Here is a 24,724-nt window from a genome sequence, read left to right on the forward strand (position 1 = left end):
TGACTATTTCCGCAAAACTGCTACTTGAAGAAATGCCCAAACTTAATATCTCGGTAGTGGCGCCCGCCCTGTGGAACGCCCTCCCATCAGATGTCAAAGCGATAAATAACTACCTGACATTTAGAAGACATCTTAAGGCAGCCCTGTTCAGGGAAGTTTTTAATCTGTGATATTTTACTGTATTTTTGGTTTCTATGGAAGCCGCCCAGAGTGGCTGGGGAAACCCAGCCAGATGGGCGGGGTACAAATAATAAATTATTATTATTATTATTATTATTATTATTATTATTATTATTATTATTATTAATAATAATAAACTTCAAATGGAGCAGGCCCAAGGGTGCCGGGGGGGGGGGGAGAGCCGTGATACGAAGTAAAAACCCACACAGAAACGTACCCAGAGACACAGAACAACCAGTTTAATAAAGGAGCGAAGTTCTTTGATTAAAAAGAGAAAAAATTCCTGTCAGAAAATGACCAGCAAGCGCCAAGCCAGAGAGACTCAGGATGACCCAGCTGCTGCGTCTGAGGAGAATCCTAATATATTGAATTAGAGATGATGAGGCTAAGATTGGAATTGTCTAAGGTTGAAGGAGAGAAAGAAAGAGAAGAGGCCAGAATGGCAGCTGCCCTTCATCCAGCAGAGATAAAGGCTGAGAGAGAGAGAGAGAGAGAGAGAGAGAGAGATGAGTCCAAGAAGAAAGAGACATGTTTCCTTTAAAAATGGAGGAGATTCAGGCGAGGGCAGAACTGCCGCAAGCAATGTTAGGGGTGGAGATTTTGCCTCAGCAAATGTAAAGTATGTACAGTGGTACCTCGGGTTACAGACGCTTCAGGTTACAGACTCCGCTAACCCAGAAATAGTACCTCGGGTTAAGAACTTTGCTTCAGGATGAGAACAGAAATCGATCTCCGGCAGCAGCGGGAGGCCCCATTAGCTAAAGTGGTACCTCGGGTTAAGTACTTAATTCGCTCTGAAACTGTTCTTAACCCGAGGTACCACTGTAAAAGCTGATGGTGTGCAGGCCTAACGGTCCAAGCTTCAAAATGCCAGTTTTCGAAACGAGGCAAATCAAAGAACATACATTTATGGCTGAAATAGAGACACAAAGCAGCAGATGGGACAACACAGAATGGCCCCCCCCCAGCCATGTCTGGCAATGTCTGCCCCCTCCAGCTGCTCCTTCCGCCCCCCCGGGACCCCCTCTTGCTGGGACAGGGCTCTCTGCCACGCAGCCCCCCCAGGGGCCCCCAAGAGAGACTCGCCCCCCCCGGAGAAGAGACACCCCGGGTCTCCCATCTGCCCCCCCCCCAAGACCCCCCTCTCCCTCGCCCAGACGCCCCTGCGCAGCCCCGAAGCCCCAGGCAGAGAGACGGGCTCCTCCTCCCGGACACGGTTTCCCCCTTCACACGCACACGCGCCCAGTCCCGGGTTCTAGGTCCTGCTTCCTCCCTCCCCCCCCCCGGAAGGGGCAGCTCTGCGCCTACGCGACACCCGGATTCCTCCGCAGGGAGAGAGAAGGGTTAAGAGGCGCCGAGCTGGCTTCCTAGAGAGGACAGGAAAGGAAGGCGGGCCGCTCCTCCTCCTCCTCCTCCCCTCTGACGTCCCTTCCGGCCTCGCCTTCGCCTGCCGGGCTCTGGTGGGTCTCCTCTCTGGGGAAGCCTGGGGAACTCCCTGCCCCGGGAGGCGGGAAGGGGAGGGAAGAGAGGCTGGGGGGTCCGGGAGGGAGCCAGAGGGACCTCAGGCCCTGGCCAGGGAGGTGGGACTGGAAGAGAGTGAGGAGGGAGAAGGACCTTCGGAGGGACATGATTGTGAGGGAGAAGGATATTAAGAGGGACATGATTGTGAGGGAGAAGGATATTAAGAGGGACATTATTGTGAGGGAGAAGGATATTAAGAGGGACATTATTGTGAGGGAGAAGGATATTAAGAGGGACATTATTGTGAGGGAGAAGGATATTAAGAGGGACATTATTGTGAGGGAGAAGGATATTAAGAGGGACATTATTATGAGGGAGAAGGATATTAAGAGGGACATTATTATGAGGGAGAAGGATATTAAGAGGGACATTATTGTGAGGGAGAAGGATATTAAGAGGGACATTATTATGAGGGAGAAGGATATTAAGAGGGACATTATTATGAGGGAGAAGGATATTAAGAGGGACATTATTATGAGGGAGAAGGATATTAAGAGGGACATTATTATGAGGGAGAAGGATATTAAGAGGGATATTATTGTGAGGGAGAAGGATATTAAGAGGGACATTATTGTGAGGGAGAAGGATATTAAGAGGGACATTATTAGGAGGGAGAAGGATATTAAGAGGGACATTATTATGAGGGAGAAGGACATTCGGAGGGACATGATTGTGAGGGAGAAGGATATTAAGAGGGACATTATTAGGAGGGAGAAGGATATTAAGAGGGACATTATTATGAGGGAGAAGGACATTCGGAGGGACATGATTGTGAGGGAGAAGGAGATTAAGAGGGACATGATTGTGAGGGAGAAGGATATTAAGAGGGACATGATTAGGAGGGAGAAGGATATTAAGAGGGATATAATTGTGAGGGAGAAGGATATTAAGAGGGACATTATTATGAGGGAGAAGGATATTAAGAGGGACATTATTATGAGGGAGAAGGATATTAAGAGGGACATGATTGTGAGGGAGAAGGATATTAAGAGGGACATTATTATGAGGGAGAAGGATATTAAGAGGGACATTATTGTGAGGGAGAAGGATATTAAGAGGGACATGATTGTGAGGGAGAAGGATATTAAGAGGGACATGATTGTGAGGGAGAAGGATATTAAGAGGGACATGATTGTGAGGGAGAAGGATATTAAGAGGGACATGATTGTGAGGGAGAAGGATATTAAGAGGGACATTATTATGAGGGAGAAGGATATTAAGAGGGACATGATTGTGAGGGAGAAGGATATTAAGAGGGACATTATTATGAGGGAGAAGGATATTAAGAGGGACATGATTGTGAGGGAGAAGGATATTAAGAGGGACATGATTGTGAGGGAGAAGGATATTAAGAGGGACATTATTATGAGGGAGAAGGACATTAAGAGGGACATTATTGTGAGGGAGAAGGATATTAAGAGGGACATTATTATGAGGGAGAAGGATATTAAGAGGGACATTATTATGAGGGAGAAGGATATTAAGAGGGACATTATTATGAGGGAGAAGGATATTAAGAGGGACATGATTGTGAGGGAGAAGGATATTAAGAGGGACATGATTGTGAGGGAGAAGGATATTAAGAGGGACATTATTATGAGGGAGAAGGATATTAAGAGGGACATGATTGTGAGGGAGAAGGATATTAAGAGGGACATTATTATGAGGGAGAAGGATATTAAGAGGGACATTATTATGAGGGAGAAGGATATTAAGAGGGACATTATTATGAGGGAGAAGGATATTAAGAGGGACATGATTGTGAGGGAGAAGGAGATTAAGAGGGACATTATTGTGAGGGAGAAGTATATTAAGAGGGACATTATTATGAGGGAGAAGGATATTAAGAGGGACATGATTGTGAGGGAGAAGGATATTAAGAGGGACATGATTGTGAGGGAGAAGGATATTAAGAGGGACATGATTGTGAGGGAGAAGGATATTAAGAGGGACATGATTGTGAGGGAGAAGGATATTAAGGGGGACATGATTGTGAGGGAGAAGGATATTAAGAGGGACATTATTGTGAGGGAGAAGGATATTAAGAGGGACATGATTGTGAGGGAGAAGGATATTAAGAGGGACATTATTATGAGGGAGAAGGATATTAAGAGGAACATTATTATGAGGGAGAAGGATATTAAAAGGGACATTATTATGAGGGAGAAGGATATTAAGAGGGACATTATTATGAGAGAAAAGTATATTAAGAGGGACATAATTGTGAGGGAGAAGGACATCGGAGGGACATTATTGTGAGGAAGAAGGATATTAAGAGGGACATGATTGTGAGGGAGAAGGATATTAAGAGGGACATGATTGTGAGGGAGAAGGATATTAAGAGGGATATAATTGTGAGGGAGAAGGATATTAAGAGGGACATGATTGTGAGGGAGAAGGATATTAAGAGGGACATAATTATGAGGGAGAAGGATATTAAGAGGGACATAATTATGAGGGAGAAGGATATTAAGAGGGACATTATTATGAGGGAGAAGTATATTAAGAGGGATATTATTGTGAGGGAGAAGGATATTAAGAGGGACATAATTGTGAGGGAGAAGGATATTAAGAGGGACATTATTATGAGGGAGAAGGAGATTAAGAGGGACATTATTATGAGGGAGAAGGATATTAAGAGGGACATTATTATGAGGGAGAAGGAGATTAAGAGGGACATTATTATGAGGGAGAAGGATATTAAGAGGGACATGATTGTGAGGGAGAAGGATATTAAGAGGGAGATTATTATGAGGGAGAAGGACATTAAGAGGGACATTATTGTGAGGGAGAAGGATATTAAGAGGGACATGATTGTGAGGGAGAAGGATATTAAGAGGGAGATTATTGTGAGGGAGAAGGATATTAGGAGGGACATTATTGTGAGGGAGAAGGATATTAGGAGGGAGATTATTATGAGGGAGAAGGATATTAAGAGGGACATTATTATGAGGGAGAAGGATATTAAGAGGGACATTATTATGAGGGAGAAGTATATTAAGAGGGAAATAATTATGAGGGAGAAGGACATTAAGAGGGACATTATTGTGAGGGAGAAGGATATTAGGAGGGACATTATTGTGAGGGAGAAGGATATTAAGAGGGACATTATTGTGAGGGAGAAGGATATTAAGAGGGACATTATTGTGAGGGAGAAGGATATTAGGAGGGACATTATTGTGAGGGAGAAGGATATTAAGAGGGACATTATTGTGAGGGAGAAGGATATTAAGAGGGACATTATTATGAGGGAGAAGGATATTAAGAGGGACATTATTATGAGGGAGAAGTATATTAAGAGGGACATAATTGTGAGGGAGAAGGACATTAAGAGGGACATTATTGTGAGGGAGAAGGATATTAAGAGGGACATTATTGTGAGGGAGAAGGATATTAAGAGGGACATAATTGTGAGGGAGAAGGACATTAAGAGGGACATTATTATGAGGGAGAAGGATATTAAGGGGGACATAATTATGAGGGAGAAGGATATTAAGAGGGACATTATTATGAGGGAGAAGGATATTAAGAGGGACATGATTGTGAGGGAGAAGGATATTAAGAGGGACATTATTATGAGGGAGAAGGATATTAAGAGGGACATTATTATGAGGGAGAAGTATATTAAGAGGGACATTATTATGAGGGAGAAGGATATTAAGAGGGACATTATTGTGAGGGAGAAGGATATTAAGAGGGACATTATTATGAGGGAGAAGGATATTAAGAGGGACATTATTGTGAGGGAGAAGGATATTAAGAGGGACATTATTGTGAGGGAGAAGGATATTAAGAGGGACATAATTGTGAGGGAGAAGGATATTAAGAGGGACATGAGGGAGAAGTATATTAAGAGAGACATGAGGGAGAAGTATATTAAGAGGGACATAATTGTGAGGGAGAAGTATTTTAAGAGGGACGTAATTGTGAGGGAGAAGGATATTAAGAGGGACATTATTATGAGGGAGAAGGATATTAAGAGGGACATAATTATGAGGGAGAAGGAGATTAAGAGGGACATTATTATGAGGGAGAAGGATATTAAGAGGGAGATTATTATGAGGGAGAAGGACATTAAGAGGGACATTATTGTGAGGGAGAAGGATATTAAGAGGGACATTATTATGAGGGAGAAGTATATTAAGAGGGACATTATTGTGAAGGAGAAGGATATTAAGAGGGACATTATTATGAGGGAGAAGGATATTAAGAGGGACATTATTGTGAAGGAGAAGGATATTAAGAGGGACATTATTATGAGGGAGAAGGATATTAAGAGGGACATTATTATGAGGGAGAAGTATATTAAGAGGGACATAATTGTGAGGGAGAAGGACATTAAGAGGGACATTATTGTGAGGGAGAAGGATATTAAGAGGGACATAATTGTGAGGGAGAAGGATATTAAGAGGGACATAATTGTGAGGGAGAAGGACATTAAGAGGGACATTATTATGAGGGAGAAGGATATTAAGGGGGACATAATTATGAGGGAGAAGGATATTAAGAGGGACATTATTATGAGGGAGAAGGATATTAAGAGGGACATGATTGTGAGGGAGAAGGATATTAAGAGGGACATTATTATGAGGGAGAAGGATATTAAGAGGGACATTATTATGAGGGAGAAGTATATTAAGAGGGACATTATTATGAGGGAGAAGGATATTAAGAGGGACATTATTGTGAGGGAGAAGGATATTAAGAGGGACATTATTATGAGGGAGAAGGATATTAAGAGGGACATTATTGTGAGGGAGAAGGATATTAAGAGGGACATTATTGTGAGGGAGAAGGATATTAAGAGGGACATTATTGTGAGGGAGAAGGATATTAAGAGGGACATGAGGGAGAAGTATATTAAGAGAGACATGAGGGAGAAGTATATTAAGAGGGACATAATTGTGAGGGAGAAGTATTTTAAGAGGGACGTAATTATGAGGGAGAAGGATATTAAGAGGGACATTATTATGAGGGAGAAGGATATTAAGAGGGACATAATTATGAGGGAGAAGGAGATTAAGAGGGACATTATTATGAGGGAGAAGGATATTAAGAGGGAGATTATTATGAGGGAGAAGGACATTAAGAGGGACATTATTGTGAGGGAGAAGGATATTAAGAGGGACATTATTATGAGGGAGAAGTATATTAAGAGGGACATTATTATGAGGGAGAAGGATATTAAGAGGGACATTATTGTGAAGGAGAAGGATATTAAGAGGGACATTATTATGAGGGAGAAGGATATTAAGAGGGACATTATTGTGAGGGAGAAGGATATTAAGAGGGACATTATTATGAGGGAGAAGGATATTAAGAGGGACATTATTGTGAGGGAGAAGGATATTAAGAGGGACATTATTATGAGGGAGAAGGATATTAAGAGGGACATTATTGTGAGGGAGAAGGATATTAAGAGGGACATTATTATGAGGGAGAAGGATATTAAGAGGGACATTATTATGAGGGAGAAGGATATTAAGAGGGACATTATTATGAGGGAGAAGGATATTAAGAGGGACATTATTATGAGGGAGAAGGATATTAAGAGGGACATTATTATGAGGGAGAAGGATATTAAGAGGGACATTATTATGAGGGAGAAGGATATTAAGAGGGACATGAGGGAGAAGTTTATTAAGAGGGACATGATTGTGAGGGAGAAGGATATTAAGAGGGACATAATTGTGAGGGAGAAGGATATTAAGAGGGACATTATTGTGAAGGAGAAGGATATTAAGAGGGACATTATTATGAGGGAGAAGGATATTAAGAGGGACATTATTATGAGGGAGAAGGATATTAAGAGGGACATTATTATGAGGGAGAAGGATATTAAGAGGGACATTATTATGAGGGAGAAGGATATTAAGAGGGACATTATTATGAGGGAGAAGGATATTAAGAGGGACATGAGGGAGAAGTTTATTAAGAGGGACATTATTATGAGGGAGAAGGATATTAAGAGGGACATGAGGGAGAAGGATATTAAGAAGGACATTATTATGAGGGAGAAGGATATTAAGAGGGACATGAGGGAGAAGTTTATTAAGAGGGACATTATTATGAGGGAGAAGGATATTAAGAGGGACATGATTGTGAGGGAGAAGGATATTAAGAGGGACATTATTGTGAGGGAGAAGGATATTAAGAGGGACATTATTGTGAGGGAGAAGGATATTAAGAGGGACATTATTATGAGGGAGAAGGATATTAAGAGGGACATTATTATGAGGGAGAAGGATATTAAGAGGGACATTATTATGAGGGAGAAGGATATTAAGAGGGACATTATTATGAGGGAGAAGGATATTAAGAGGGACATGAGGGAGAAGTTTATTAAGAGGGACATTATTATGAGGGAGAAGGATATTAAGAGGGACATGAGGGAGAAGGATATTAAGAAGGACATTATTATGAGGGAGAAGGATATTAAGAGGGACATGAGGGAGAAGTTTATTAAGAGGGACATTATTATGAGGGAGAAGGATATTAAGAGGGACATGATTGTGAGGGAGAAGGATATTAAGAGGGACATTATTATGAGGGAGAAGGATATTAAGAAGGACATTATTATGAGGGAGAAGGATATTAAGAGGGACATAATTATGAGGGAGAAGGATATTAAGAGGGACATTATTATGAGGGAGAAGGATATTAAGAGGGACATTATTATGAGGGAGAAGGATATTAAGAGGGACATTATTATGAGGGAGAAGGATATTAAGAAGGACATTATTATGAGGGAGAAGGATATTAAGAGGGACATAATTATGAGGGAGAAGGACATTAAGAGGGACATTATTATGAGGGAGAAGGATATTAAGAGGGACATTATTATGAGGGAGAAGGATATTAAGAGGGACATGATTGTGAGGGAGAAGTATATTAAGAGGGACATTATTATGAGGGAGAAGGATATTAAGAGGGACATTATTATGAGGGAGAAGGATATTAAGAGGGACATGAGGGAGAAGTATATTAAGAGGGACATTATTATGAGGGAGAAGGATATTAAGAGGGACATTATTGTGAGGGAGAAGGATATTAAGAGGGACATTATTATGAGGGAGAAGGATATTAAGAGGGACATTATTATGAGGGAGAAGGATATTAAGAGGGACATTATTATGAGGGAGAAGGATATTAAGAGGGACATGAGGGAGAAGTATATTAAGAGGGACATTATTATGAGGGAGAAGGATATTAAGAGGGACATTATTGTGAGGGAGAAGGATATTAAGAGGGACATTATTATGAGGGAGAAGGATATTAAGAGGGACATTATTATGAGGGAGAAGGATATTAAGAGGGACATGAGGGAGAAGTATATTAAGAGGGACATTATTATGAGGGAGAAGGATATTAAGAGGGACATTATTGTGAGGGAGAAGGATATTAAGAGGGACATAATTGTGAGGGAGAAGGATATTAAGAGGGACATTATTGTGAGGGAGAAGGATATAAAGAGGGACATGATTGTGAGGGAGAAGGATATTAAGAGGGACATTATTGTGAGGGAGAAGTATATTAAGAGGGACATAATTGTGAGGGAGAAGGATATTAAGAGGGACATGATTGTGAGGGAGAAGGAGATTAAGAGGGACATTATTATGAGGGAGAAGGATATTAAGAGGGACATAATTATGAGGGAGAAGGATATTAAGAGGGACATAATTGTGAGGGAGAAGGATATTAAGAGGGACATAATTGTGAGGGAGAAGGATATTAAGAGGGACATTATTATGAGGGAGAAGGATATTAAGAGGGACATAATTGTGAGGGAGAAGTATATTAAGAGGGACATTATTATGAGGGAGAAGGTTATTAAGGGGGACATTATTATGAGGGAGAAGTATATTAAGAGGGACATTATTATGAGGGAGAAGGTTATTAAGGGGGACATAATTATGAGGGAGAAGCATATTAAGAGGGACATTATTGTGAGGGAGAAGGATATTAAGGGGGACATAATTATGAGGGAGAAGCATATTAAGAGGGACATAATTATGAGGGAGAAGGATATTAAGAGGGACATTATTATGAGGGAGAAGGATATTGAGGGACATAATTGTGAGGGAGAAGTATATTAAGAGGGACATTATTATGAGGGAGAAGCATATTAAGAGGGACATTATTATGAGGGAGAAGTATATTAAGAGGGACATAATTGTGAGGGAGAAGTATATTAAGAGGGACATAATTGTGAGGGAGAAGTATATTAAGAGGGACATAATTGTGAGGGAGAAGTATATTAAGAGGGACATTATTATGAGGGAGCAGGATATTAAGAGGGACATTATTATGAGGGAGAGGATATTAAGAGGGACATGATTGTGAGGGAGAAGTATATTAAGAGGGACATAATTGTGAGGGAGAAGTATATTAAGAGGGACATAATTGTGAGGGAGAAGGATATTAAGAGGGACATTATTATGAGGGAGAAGGATATTAAGAGGGACATTATTATGAGGGAGAAGCATATTAAGAGGGACATTATTATGAGGGAGAAGGATATTAAGAGGGACATTATTATGAGGGAGAAGGACATTAAGAGGGACATAATTGTGAGGGAGAAGTATATTAAGAGGGACATTATTATGAGGGAGAAGGTTATTAAGGGGGACATTATTATGAGGGAGAAGTATATTAAGAGGGACATAATTGTGAGGGAGAAGTATATTAAGAGGGACATTATTATGAGGGAGAAGGATATTAAGAGGGACATTATTATGAGGGAGAAGGACATTAAGAGGGACATAATTGTGAGGGAGAAGTATATTAAGAGGGACATTATTATGAGGGAGAAGGATATTAAGAGGGACATTATTATGAGGGAGAAGGATATTAAGAGGGACATTATTATGAGGGAGAAGGATATTAAGAGGGACATTATTGTGAGGGAGAAGTATATTAAGAGGGACATTATTATGAGGGAGAAGCATATTAAGAGGGACATAATTATGAGGGAGAAGGATATTAAGAGGGACATTATTGTGAGGGAGAAGGATATTAAGGGGGACATAATTATGAGGGAGAAGCATATTAAGAGGGACATAATTATGAGGGAGAAGGATATTAAGAGGGACATTATTATGAGGGAGAAGGATATTAAGAGGGACATTATTGTGAGGGAGAAGGATATTAAGAGGAACATTATTGTGAGGGAGAAGGATATTAAGAGGGACATAATTGTGAGGGAGAAGGATATTAAGAGGGACATGAGGGAGAAGTATATTAAGAGAGACATGAGGGAGAAGTATATTAAGAGGGACATTATTATGAGGGAGAAGTATATTAAGAGGGACATAATTGTGAGGGAGAAGGATATTAAGAGGGACATTTTTATGAGGAAGAAGTATATTAAGAGGGACATAATTGTGAGGGAGAAGTATATTAAGAGGGACATTATTATGAGAGAAAAGTATATTAAGAGGGAAATACCACGAAGCTTCCCTTCTCTCTCTATTACTAAATCTCTGTATGTCGGCCATTTCCCCTCCCTAATTCTTTTTTTGACTGAAAGTCCAGTTTCCGAGGCGTCTTCCAGGGCAGTTCCACCCAGAGGGCCTTGCCACCGTCCCCTCGGATCCAGAGCAGGAAGTCCCCAAGGGACGGTGGCTGGAGCTAGACATGGGCCCTGCTGCTCACCAAGCCACCCAAGCAGATATGGCTGGGTTGGGGCGAAGCTCTGGACTATGAAGTGGGGAGGGGAGGGACCCCCACCGTTGCCTTGACTCCAGATTACACTCACTTGTCACTCACAGTTAGGACTTCTCCCTCCTCCTTCTCTCCCTACACTTCCTCAGGGAACACTCTTCTTCTCTTGCCTGTGCTTTGATCTTACAATAGAAGAATGTGTTTGATTCGTAGGATTTGCTGCACCTTCCATTAGAACTTGGCAGAGGACCAAGGGGCTCCTTCCGATCTCCTGGAGGTGTCCTGAGAACAGAGATGGATGAGCAAGACTCAGCTGGCCCTGAAGCAGGAAGAGGCCATGCCATGGAAACTGGGAGCAGTGGGGGATCCTGGGAAAACTCCATGCAGAAGATCCTGGGTGAGGAGGACACCCCTTGCTCAGAGGTGCAGAGCCAGCAGCTCAGGCGGTTCTGCTACCAGGAGGCCAAAGGACCTCGAGACGTTTGCAGTCAACTCTACCACCTTGACCATCAGTGGCTGAAGCCAGAAAGGCACACGAAAGCTGAGATGTTGGACCTGGTGATCTTGGAGCAGTTCCTGGCTGTCCTTCCAGAGGAGATGGAGAACTGGGTGAGGGAATGCGAAGCGGAGACCAGTTCCCAGGCGGTGGCTCTGGCCGAAGGTTTCCTCCTGAGTCAGGCAGAGGAGAGGAAGCAGGCAGAGCAGCAGGTGAGAGAGACTTTCCTCTGGATACTCCCAAGGGGCTCCAAAGAGGAGGGAGAGTATTCCCAAATCATTTCCTAATGGCCCCTCCTTTTTAGGAAAGCTTATTATTATTATTATTATTATTATTATTATTATTATTATTAATGACACCCATGTGGCTGGGTGCCTTCCAGCACATATAAAAGCATAAGAAGACATCAGATGTCTTCTAAAAGTTACGCAGTTTTTTATCTCCTTATCACCTGATGGGAGGGCATTCCCCAGGGTGGGTGCCACTGTGGAGAAGGTCTTCTGCCTGGTTCCCTGTAACTTCACTTATCACAGTGAGGGAATCAGCAGAAGACCCTCGGAACTGGACCTCAGTTCATGGAGACGCTCCTTTGGGTATACTGGGCCTTTGAGGCCAACACTTTGAATTGTGCTGGGAAACGTTCTGGGAGCCAGTGAAGATCCTTGAGGACCAATGTTTCATGGTCCTGGCAGCCAACCCCAGACACCAGTCTAGCAGAAGCAGGAAGCAGCTTTCACCTCTCTTCCCCGAAAGCGCTTGCCTCTGCCATTCCTTCTCTAACCCTTCTCCCCATTCTCTGTTTTGAATCCTTGTTGCTCTTTCAGAGGAAGGATCTTTTGGCAGAAATGGGTCTTGATTCTTCTGAGGCAGAGAAGACTCCGTTGGACGCCAGAGTGAGGCCTCAGGGTAAGGAGGAAGGAGTGTTTTCTCCCCCGTTTTGTCACATTCTCTTGGTTTTGAAACTAATCTGTGATTTCTTTACATCTTTTGGGGGAAGACACCTGGAGCTCAGAGCTCGGGGGGGGGAGAGATGTATTTTTGCACAACTATTATATGAAATGGGTACAAATGTCCAAATGTACTCAGCAGGGGAGACGTTTCCGATATTAATTTGATTAGTTCACAATTACAGTCCAATAATAGCCTTATTATAACAATGTGAAATTACAATACAATTACTAATACCAATCTTTAAGATACCAAATTATATAATATAGGTGCCCCCCCCGCATGCTAAAACTGATGGTTTGATGATTTTCTTGATTTCTGCATTCCAAAATCTTATTAATTTCAATTACCCTCCTGTCAAGATAAGAATCCTTTATACAAATAATATATAAAACTACAAGTGAGGCACTCCAGCTGTATCCTTACTCTTCCCGTTTGTGGCAATCTTTCTGTTCGTGATGTTTTTCTCCTTCCTTGTAAAATATTTTATCTTTTCCTGGTTATTGCTGTTCTCCATCATTCCTTGGGCGGAGCTAATATCCCATTGTGGTTTCAGAAATTCTCCATCGCTCTGTCCTGTGCTTCGTTGTTTGGCAACTTTAACAGCAGCTGCAAAAATCGCACTATCCCAATAAATAATCAGTTTTTGCCATTTTTCTTCTCTGCCTGGGAAGGAGAGGGATCGGTCAGAACTGCAATTGACTCAGTAATGAACCTTATCAGCTCCTGCACAATTTTCAGATTCCTTACATCCCTCTGTCTGGCCTAAGATAAATGCGCATTTATCCAATTAAATTAAATTCCACATCCTTTTAGCATTAATCAGTTCAGTCTGTATATAATAAAGGATGGGGAAGAGTCACCTCTAATTTTCCAGCGTAAACATTTTGCAAAATAGAGCTTCCCTCCCTTTTTCCTTTTTGTTTTCACACACACAGATCCATTTGATGTTATATTCCATATCTGCAATCCAGTTTCATCTCTGCTCACCTGTACATAGATATTTTCAACTAGTATTCAATCGCAGGCTACCAATTCATTAATGTAGGGAAGAAAACTTTATATAAAGAAGCCATAGGCTCCCCTCCCCCCACTCACTGTCTTGTGCAGCAAATGGAAGTTTATTCTCAAATTCAAACCTTAAAGACCTTGCAGCTGGTTCAATTCCGCAGTTTATGATCTCATCTCTTCCAGCAACGCCTGTACATTAGTCCAAATTGAGCTCTGATTGACAGGAGAATTTCTGCTTCTTAATGGCAGCGAAGGAGGGTTTTTGGCAGGCCAAGGGCTTTTGCACTCAGCGCCTCCCTGCCGCTCGCAATCCATGCCGGAGCCGGAGCCAGGTACCAAGACGAACTGGGAGTGAAGCCCGTTCCCCCCTGTTCCTGGGGGAAACTTGCAAGGAGAATTACCCTCAGTCATCCTTGTTTTTCCTTTGCCAACGATCTCCCGCTGCCTCCATTAAAGCAGAGTGGAACCGGAAGCTAGCAGGGGAGACTTGGACGAAGCCCCATCTGTACTGAGAGATGCACTGTTTCACCTCTGAGAGAAGCAGGCGCTCACGGTTTCCACTTACCTTGGTCTCTCCCAGGTGACGGAATGATGCCACCCAGACCTGCTCCTTCATCTTTTCATGGTGGTGGAGGGGAGGCAGCAGCTGTGGACCCAGATCAGGTAGGGGGAAGGAGCCTTGTGGGGAAGGACTGCTTGGATGCAGACTGGCTGGACACAGTTGGATGCAGAGGAATGGTGGGAGGAGCCAGAGAAGAGGGAGCTGACTGGGGGGGGGAGGGGTCTGAAGCTGGAGAGGGAAGAGGGCTCAGGGAGCAGAGGGAGTCTGTGGCAGAGAGCAGCCCAGACTCCCAGGCAGAAGCTGCAGCAGGAGAGAGGAGGGATGAGGAAGGCAGAGAGGGGTCTGGCCGCTGTAGACAACAACAGAGCCAAGTGAATGTTCTCTAAGAGGACAGCCTTTTTCCTGTTCTGTTAGGGTCCAGTGTGCTTTGAAGATGTAGCTGTCCATTTCACAGACGAGGAGTGGGCGTTGCTGGATCCCGACCAGAGAGCTCTCCATAAGGAAGTCATGGAGGAGAATCGTGGGATCTTGGACTCTCTCGGTAAGGCTCCCTATTGGATCATCCTATCTGTTTTGTAATTCAAGACATCTCTCTATGTGACGAACCTCTGATATTTCGATGGGGCTCAACAGCACCTGGGATGTTAACACTCCCACGGCAAACCTTGGATGGATGGCTATTGATTGTTTTCCCTGTGAATATTCTTCCTCCAGTTCTGCCGTTTAAAACCATGATCGGGCTGTCTGAACTGCCCAGGCCTTCTTAAACGTAGGATTCAGAGTGATTTGAGGTGTTGAAGTAGCTTCAGTCAAGTTTCCTGCTTTTGTTCTTGCTTCTGTCTCTCTCTGGTTGACCAAAGAGTCGCTTGACATTGGAGATGGCACAGATTCTACGACTGAACCAAACAAACTCCATCCCAAAACAGAGCCAGGCTTTTTGAATCTCAGGCAGTGAACCCTGTAGTAACAATAATGATAATTTTATTATTTTTACCTTGCCCATCTGACTGGGTGGCCCCAGCCACTCTGGGCAACTTCCAACAAATAGAAAAACATAATCAAACATCAAACATTAAAAAATTCCCCATACAGAGGTGCCTTCAGAAGTCCTCTAAAAGTTGCATAGTTCTTTCCTTGGCATCTGATGGGAGGGCGTTCCACAGGGTGGGTGCCCCTATCGAGAAGGCCCCTTGCCTCGTCCCCTGTAACTTCTCACAGTAATGTAACATGTAAGTACAGTGGTACTTCGGGTTAAGAACTTAATTCGTTCTGGAGGTCTGTTCTTGACCTGAAACTGTTCTTAACCTCAGGTAACACTCCTGCTGCTGCGCTGTTGCTGCATGACTTCTGTTCTCATCCTGAAGCAAAGTTCTTAACCCAAGTTACTATTTCTCGGTCAGCGGAGTCTGTAACCTGAAGGTTATGTAAACCGAGGTGCCACTGTAAGGAAACTTGAATAATGATACTAATGCCTACATGATAAGTTTCTGCTGCACTCTGTGATGTCGAGAATTTAAAAAAACATCCAAATTGGTTTAAGGTGATGCACATCATAAATAAATTTTTAGCCACTAAAGAAATTTAAATTTGGCAGCTGCTACACACATTTGTTCAATATATGCAAATTGTTTTTCAGCACATCGAAGTGACGCGCAGCGTAAATTAATAATGCAGAGTTTTAAAGAATTAAGAGCTTTACTGAGTTAAAATAAACTTCTTCATAAACAACATGGTTCCAAACAGGTTGACTGAGATTCCATACTGACTCTGCTCACAACTGATTCACTGATTCCTCTGATTCACTGCTTGTGGCACTTTGTAAAGTGTCAGTGCCTGAGGGCAAATTTTCCCCACTTCCTATCCTTTCCTCAGCAGCTGGCTGCCTGAGAGGCTCCTGTGGCTGTCCTGAGAGAGGAATTAAAATACTAGGATTGGCATGAACCTGTTCCCACCTATCCTGTTCAGCAAATTCAGCATTTTGTGAAATTACTACTTGGCCACATCCCAAAGCAAAACGATAAGACCTGCTAGAATAGCCCTGATAGCCAATGAAACGTAGCACTCTGGTTTTAGGCTCACCTTTGTGTCTCAGAGACTTGGGGATATGAACAGAAGCCCAAGTCCCCCACACATGTAAACCTGTGTAATCCGGTTCCTTCCCAAAAAGCATTCTGTAGGGCACATCACCCGTGGCAGTAGTGAAAGTACGGTTCACTAAAACATTGGCAGTCAGGAGAGCTTTTCCCCAGAGCTTTGCATCATTTTGCAATCCAGCATCAGTTAACAAGCTGTCCTTTACAATTTGCATGTTACCCACACGTCTCTCTGCAACTCCATTTTCCCTTTTTTTTAAAATATAATTTTTATTAACAAACCAATCAAATCACATTAGTACCAAATTACACAGCCAAATTTTTAAATTTTTGTTGGGGGTACCCATGCTTCAAGCTCAGAAAGGGATCCAAACATCTCTCTTGCTGCTGCTTTAATGTTCACAGTTCTGTTCAATCTTCTCTTTATTGTTTTCCTCATCTTCTTGTTATTGTCATATAGTAACAATAATGATTGTTACAAGGTTGTTGCAGGAAATTAGAGTTTTGCTGACATAGTTCAGTTATGAATACATCATTTTTTCCAGCTTTAGGTCTCTCTGTGACCCCATCACTTGGCGGAGAGTGCTGTAAAGGGTACAAGCCATCCACCATTTTTGTAGAAGAAATTTCCTTGCCCTGCTTCTTAATAAAACACTCATCACCCACAAAAATAAATTCAAATCCAACATTTGTAAGGCATGAAATTGACAATAAAGAAAAATCTAGTTCTTCAACAAACAATACACCCCTCAGTTCTGCATCTAGGCATGGCAAATAACACGTACCTATACCTGAGATTGGGCAATGCCGCCCATCAGCAAGACAAATGCTGTCCTTGCCTTTTGGCAAATTGCTGAGTGTTGTAAAGCAGTCAGGGCTGTTCATCATGATTCTGGCAGAGCTAGAGTCCAAGATGTAGTTGTCTGGAGAAATTTTCTTTTCTTGCGGCGGCTGAGACGAAATGCGTCCACTTTTCTGTCTCACGTGGATCGCTCGCTTTTCCTGGGTATTTCACATGGCAATCTTTCTTCATGTACCTGAGCTTCCCACACCAATAGCATTTCTTTGCCAACACGGCACGATCCGTGGAGCGTTCTTCGGTCCCATCTCCTGAGCATCAGGGTTTCTGGTTAGCAGGGCGACGCAAACTCCTCTGGTCTGCCTTCTCACTCAGCTTTTCCATGCGCTTTTCAGATTCCTCCTGTAGACGGGCTGTTACATACACCATTGATAAATCTTCTTGCCTCATGCTTTCAAGAGAGGCTATCACAATATTAAAGCTTGGTGGGAGACTGGATAGCAGGATATAGACTTGATCCAGGTCTGGAAATCTTTTATCTCTCCTTTGCAACTGGAGGAATAACATGTGCAAAGTCTGGAGGTGTGTAGTTAAACATCCGCCTTCAGGCAGCACTGTTCTATACAGTCTCCTAGTTAGTCCAATTATTGAACCAGCACTGTCAGACAGGTGTATCTGACGTAGATGATCCAAATATTGTTTGGCAGAGTCCAATTCTGCAATGTAGAATTATAGAGTTGGAAGAGACCAGAAGGGCCAGCGAGTCCAACCCCCTGCCAAGCAGGAAACACCATCAGAGCACTCCTGACATATGGTTGTCAAGCCTCTGCTTAAAGACCTCCAAAGTAGGAGACTCCACCACACTCCTTGGCAGCAAATTCCACTGTCGAACAGCTCTTACTGTCAGGAAGTTCTTCCTAATGTTTAGGTGGAATCTTCTTTCTTGTAGTTTGGATCCATTGCTCCGTGTCCGCTTCTCTGGAGCAGCAGAAAACAACCTTTCTCCCTCCTCTATGTGACATCCTTTTATATATTTGAACATTGCTATCATATCACCCCTTAACCTCCTCTTCTCCAGGCTAAACATGCCCAGCTCCCTTAGCCGTTCCTCATAAGGCATCGTTTCCAGGCCTTTGACCATTTTGGTTGCCCTCCTCTGGATACTTTCCGGTTTGTCAGTGTCCTTCTTGAACTGTGGTGCCCAGAACTGGACACAGGTCTGACCAGAGAAGAATACAGTGGCACTATTACCGTACTTTTTGCTCTATAAGACTCACTTTTTCCCTCCTAAAAAGTAAGGGGAAGTGTGTGTGCGTCTTATGGAGCGAATGCAGGCTGCGCAGCTATCCCAGAAGCCAGAACAGCAAGAGGGATCGCTGCTTTCACTGCGCAGCGATCCCTGTTGTTGTTTTGGCATCTGAAATTCAGAATATTTTTTTTCTTGTTTTCCTCTTCCAAAAACTAGGTGCGTCTTATGGTCTGCTGCGTCTTATGGAGAGAAAAATAAGGTGTAGTTCCTGGTGCACAGTAGACGCTCTGGTCAAGTAGATATGGAAAGAGTTGGTGTCACATTGAAAGCATGTCTCTGTCTCCTTGAAGAGATGGCAGTCAGACACAAGTATACATTATATAAGAATTGCCGTGCAAAAATCATAGAATTATAGAGTTGGACGGGACCACAAGCCAGGTGTCACCCATCTTGTATTTGTGCCTCTCATTTTTTTTGCCCAAGTGCAATACTTTACATTTCTCCCTGTTAAAGTTCATCTTGTTTGTTTTGGCCCAGTTCTCTAATCTGTCAAGGTCGTTTTGAAGTGTTATCCTGTCCTCTGGGGTGTTAGCCACCCCTCCCAGTTTGGTGTCATCTGCAAATTTGATCAGGATGCCCTTGAGTCCATCATCCAAGTCGTTGATAAAGATGTTGAATAAGACCGGGCCCAAGACAGAACCCTGTGGCACCCCACTAGTCACTCTTCTCCAGGATGAAGAGGAACCATTGATGAGCACCCTTTGGGTTCGGTCAGTCAGCCAGTTACAAATCCACTGAGTGGTAGCATAGTCAAGACCGCATTTGACCAGCTTCTTTACAAGAATATCATGGGGGACCTTGTCAAATGCCTTGCTGAAATCAAGGTAGGCTACATCCACTGCGTTCCCTTCATCTCCCAGGCTTGTAATTCTGTCAAAAAACGAGATCAGGTTAGTCTGACATGACTTATTTTTCAGAAATCCATGCTGACTATTGGTGATCACAATGTGCAGGACCTGTGATTCCTCTAGAGCCAACAAAATGTGCGCTCGGGCTCTATCATCTTCTTCACGTTCCTTCTCAGAGGGTTGTGGATTCAAACCAGTTTCCACACAGGACCAAAGTCTATCACGTTTTAGAACCAGTTCAGTCTTGAGAGCCCAAGTCAGGTAGTTCTTACCATTCAGACGTTTCATCTGGGCAGTGTTGCCAAGATTAATAAACCTCAGGTTGCTGAGCTGACGTGGCTTCTGCTCCTTGCTGCACCGGGTCTGCTTCTTTGGTACACGGCCTCACCACTGGACCTTCAGTCCCTTTGAGGTCCTCACCAACAGCACCCTGATTCTCCAGCTTTAGCAATTTGCCATCCATAAAACACTGGGCCCCATGACCTGACACGAAACGTAAATTAATAACGCAGAGTTTTAAAGAATACGAATCCAAACTCTTCTTCTTCTAGGCCATATCTAGATCCTCCGTCACTCTTTGGAAGCTGCATCCCTTATTAATAACGCAGAGTTTTAAAGAATAAGAGCTTTACTGAGTTAAAATAAACTTCTTCATAAACAACATGGTTCCAAACAGGTTGACTGAGATTCCATACTGACTCTGCTCACAACTGAGGCAGACTGACTCTGACTGAAATCTTTCAGAGAACACACAGAGAAAATGGCGGCTAAGTCACATGTCAGAGTGACTCAACAGTTAGCAGGCCTGAATAACTTTAGTAGGCCCAAATGATTGTGCAGTCCCAGCACTTCCCAGCCTGCTTTGCTGCTTCTGCTCTCATGTGTCTTCGTCACATGCCAAGAAGTTCACGTTTGCCATTTTTATTCCTCTACTCTTACATCGCCCACCACAAGGCAGCTGACTATGACCAAGTCAGTCCAGAGTCAATGTTCCCAGATATTTCTCCAGCTCTTAAAATTTGTTTACATTTATTACTGCATACTGAACAACTTAGCATATTGAATATATCTTAATTTTAACAGCAAACTTTCCCGCCTTGGCCACCTTTTTCAATAAAAGCACATTTTATTTATGAAGATAGTACAGATGCATATTTAAATTTGAACAAAATGACATTACCAGGTTAAGCTGTACTTTTAAAAACCTGAGAGAGAAAACATTTAATATTCAACTAGATTTGTATACGAAACTAGATATTTTTCCAGAACAAAAGGAATGTTATAATATCTAACTCCCTTCAGATCTTCCTCTGTCCCAAGCATTAATTAGCATTGTTTCATAATTTGAGACTGCACTTCTTCCCGAGACTCTAATCCGTTTGCCTCTTAGTTTCAGGTGGTGATGAATTGGAAATGAAGAACAAGGGAGACCACAACGAAATCCACACAGTAGAGGATCCATATCAGGATTCAGACTGTGGAGAGGGCTTCAGTCAGAGCTCCCATTCCACTTCGCATCAAAGAAATCCCCTTGAGATGAAACCCTATCAGTGCTTGGAATGTGGAAAAAGCTTCACCTGGAAACAGAGTTTCGCTGCCCATCAAAGAATTCATACAAAAGAGAAACCCTATCATTGCTTGGAGTGTGGAAAGAGCTTCAGTCACAGCCACAACCTCACTTCCCATCGTAGGATTCATACAGGAGAGAAACCATATCACTGCGTGGAATGTGGAAAGAGCTTCAGTCAGAGCTCCCATCTCACTGCACATCGAAGGATTCATACAGGGGATAAACCCTTTCAGTGCTTGGAATGCGGAAAGAGCTTCAATCAGAGGGCTAAGCTCACTTCCCATCAAAGGATTCATACAGGGGAGAAACCCTATCAGTGCTTGGAATGCGGAAAGAGCTTTAATCAGAGGGCTAAGCTCACTTCCCATCAAAGGATTCATACAGGGGAGAAACCGTATCAGTGCTTAGAATGTGGAAAGAGTTTCACTCGGAGTGCCCATTTCACTTCCCATCAAAGGATTCATACAGGGGAGAAACCCTATAAGTGCTTGGAATGTGGAAAGAGCTTCAGTCAGAGGGCCCATCTCACTTCCCATCATAGAATTCATACAGGGGAGAAACCATATCAGTGCATGGAATGTGGAAAGAACTTCAGTCAAAAAAGCAGTTTCACTTCCCATCAAAGAATTCATACAGGGGAGAAACCCTATCAGTGTGTGGAATGTGGAAAGAGCTTCACCAGGAAAGAAAGTCTAACTGTCCATCAGAGAAATCATAAAGGGGAGAAACCGTATCAGTGCTTGGAATGTGGAAAGAGCTTCACCTGGAAAGAAAGTCTCACTGTCCATCAAAGAAATCATAAAGGGGAGAAACTGTATCAGTGCTTGGAATGTGGAAAGAGATTCACCAGGAAAATAATTTTCACTACCCATCAAAGAATTCATACAAAAGAGAAACCCTATCACTGCTTTGCGTGTGGAAAGAGCTTCAGTCACAGCTATACTCTCACTTCCCATCGTAGAATTCATACAAGGGAGAAACCCTATCAGTGTGTGGAAAGTGGAAAGAGCTTCAATCTGAGTGCCCATCTCACTTCCCGTCAAAGGATTCATACAGGGGATAAACCCTGTAAGTGTGTGGAATGTGGAAAGAGCTTCACCAGGAAAGAAAGTCTCACTGTCCATCAAAGAATTCATACAGGGGAGAAACCCTATCAGTGCTTGGAATGTGGAAAGAGCTTCAATCATAGGGCCAATTTCACTTCCCATCAAAGGATTCATACAGGGGAGAAACCCTATCAGTGCTTGGAATGTGGAAAGAGCTTCAGTCAAAAGAGCAGTTTCACTTCCCATCAAAGAATTCACACAGGAGAAAAACCCTATCAGTGTGTGCAATGTGGAAAGAGCTTCAGTCTGAGGGCCCATCTCACTTCCCATCAAAGGATTCATACAGGAGAGAAACCCTATCAGTGCATGGAATGTGGAAAGAGCTTCAGTCAAAAGAGCAGTTTCACTTCCCATCGTAGAATTCATACAGGGGGGAAACCGTATCAGTGCGTGGAATGTGGAAAGAGCTTCAGTAAGAGGGCCAAGCTCACTTCCCATGAAAGGATTCATACAGGGGAGAAACCCTTTCAGTGCTTGGAATGTGGAAAGAGCTTCACCAGGAAAGAAAGTCTCACTGTCCATCAAAGAATTCATAAAGGGGAGAAACCATATCACTGCTTTGCGTGTGGAAAGAGCTTCAGTCACAGCTATAGTCTGACTTCCCATCGTAGAATTCATACAGGGGAGAAACCGTATCAGTGCATGGAATGTGGAAGGAGCTTCAGTCAGAGGACCAAGCTCATTTCCCATCAAAGGATTCATACAGGGGATAACCCCCATCAGTGCGTGGAATGTGGGAAGAGTTTCAGTCACAGCTACGATCTCACTTCCCATCAAAGAATTCATACAGGGGAGAAACCCTATCAGTGTGTAGAATGTGGAAAGAGCTTCAGTCAGAGGGCCAAGCTCACTTCCCATCAAAGGATTCATACAGGGGATAACCCCCATCAGTGCATGGAATGTGGGAAGAGTTTCAATCACAGCTACGATCTCACTTCCCATCAAAGAATTCATACAGGGGAGAAACCCTATCAGTGCTTGGAGTGTGGAAAGAGTTTCAGCTGGAAACAAAGTTTTGCTTTCCATAAAAAAATCCATACAGGGGAGAAACCGTATCAGTGCTTGGAATGTGGAAAGAGATTCATTAACAGCTCCACACTCACTTCCCATCAAAGAATTCATACAGGGGAGAAACCCTTCAAGTGCTTGGAATGTGGAAAGAGCTTCACCTGGAAAATAAGTTTCACTTCCCATCAAAGAATTCATACAGGAGAAAACCCCTTTCAGTGCCTGGAATGTGGAAAGAGCTTCACCAGGAAAGTAGGTCTCCGTGCCCATCAAAAATTACACACAGCAAAGGAGTCAGATCAGTGTTAGGAATGTGGAAAGAGCTTCAGTCACAAAGGAAATCTCATTTCATCAAAGAATACGTACGGGGAGGAATCATCAGTGCCAAGTGTGTGATTGGAAGGAGTTTTGAAAGTCTGGTCTCATTTTTAAAGCTCTTTTAAAAAAAATTGGACCTTTTAGAAAGACAGAGCTGGCTGAAAAAGCCAAAATCAGGACACGTTTGGACAAGTTTGTTTCTTTTTGAAGGAAAACATTTCATCTACTCAGCCCCTTAAAGAGAATTGGCTGTCACCGATGGAAGCGAAAGCTCAGAAAAAGCTTAATATGGAGGTCAGATGGCCGAAATATTGGGAAATTTTGGAACAAGAGGGAGATAGCCTGAAATTGCAGAGTTTTGAGAAATTAAAAAACAAAGTGTGAGACTGGCTTCATTATTATCAGATAATGGAGGCATATAATTCGGACAAGAAAATTGCCTTCCAGGTGGAAAAATCAAAATTAGAAACAGAACTGTTAGAACCCAAAACTAAGATTTTGTCAAAGATGTATAACTTGCTGTTGAAATGGAATACACAGGATGAAACGGTGAAATCTGCTATGATTAAATGGGCACAAGATGTTGGACATAACATAATGATGGCTGACTGGGAACAGTTATGGACCACGGGTATGAAGTTTACGGCATGTAATGCCTTTAGAGAGAATATTATGAAAATGATATACAGGTGGCACATGACACCAGTCAAGCTTGCAAAAATCTACAATTTGCCCAATAATAAATGCTGGAAATGTAAGGAAATTGAAGGTACATTCTTTCACCTTTGGTGGACGTGCCCAAGGATTAAGGCTTTCTGGGAGATGATTTATAATGAACTGAAAAGGGTATTTAAATATACCTTTCTGAAGAAACCAGAGGCCTTTCTCCTGGGCATAGTCGGCCAAATGGTGCCAAAGAAGGACAGAACTTTCTTTATGTACGCCACAACAGCAGCAAGAATACTTATTGCAAAGATGAAGGAAAATTTGGAGAAGCTATTAGCCCAAATTGATAGAAATAGTGACATGGTGACAAATTTGACCACTAAAGCAGAGACACTGACAAAGAAAACAGAAGCACTAGATATCTGCATGAAAGGAAGGGAGGAGAAGTCTGAAAAGCTGGAAAAGAAGACAAAAAATGGAAATCAGAACTGGAGACGCTTAGGATTGATGTGGACGGTTTGGGTGGGAGATAAGAGGCAATTGTGGGCGCTTTGGCGGTTCTTGAGATGAGACAGAAAGCCCAGCCTCTGAGATTAAGAGGAGGGAGGAGAGCAGGATTTTAGCAA

The 24,724-nt window shown here is 42.8% G+C and overlaps 2 protein-coding genes across 2 annotated transcripts in view; both read left to right on the top strand.

Moving 5' to 3' along the window:
- The window catches only part of LOC308590286 (uncharacterized protein), a 43,620-nt gene extending 19,780 nt beyond the window's left edge, over positions 1 to 23,840 (top strand). Inside the window, exons 2-6 of the mRNA XM_081200187.1 lie at positions 11,578 to 12,072; positions 12,685 to 12,766; positions 14,400 to 14,482; positions 14,796 to 14,922; positions 20,821 to 23,840. Coding sequence (XP_081056313.1) covers positions 11,659 to 12,072; positions 12,685 to 12,766; positions 14,400 to 14,482; positions 14,796 to 14,922; positions 20,821 to 23,423 — 3,309 coding nt within the window. The 5' untranslated portion in view covers positions 11,578 to 11,658 and the 3' untranslated portion in view covers positions 23,424 to 23,840. The remainder of the gene's footprint in view (positions 1 to 11,577; positions 12,073 to 12,684; positions 12,767 to 14,399; positions 14,483 to 14,795; positions 14,923 to 20,820) is intronic.
- Positions 3,956 to 11,465, top strand: LOC308590270 (uncharacterized protein). Its single transcript, XM_081200120.1, has 2 exons — positions 3,956 to 9,527; positions 9,790 to 11,465. Exons 1-2 carry the CDS (start codon positions 3,984 to 3,986, stop codon positions 10,036 to 10,038), a joined length of 5,793 nt encoding a protein of 1,930 aa, XP_081056246.1. The 5' UTR covers positions 3,956 to 3,983; the 3' UTR covers positions 10,039 to 11,465.
- Positions 23,841 to 24,724: the final 884 nt, after the last annotated feature.

Source organism: Podarcis bocagei (genome assembly GCF_964188305.1).
Source record: "Podarcis bocagei genome assembly, chromosome: 7".
Lineage (NCBI taxonomy): Eukaryota > Metazoa > Chordata > Lepidosauria > Squamata > Lacertidae > Podarcis > Podarcis bocagei.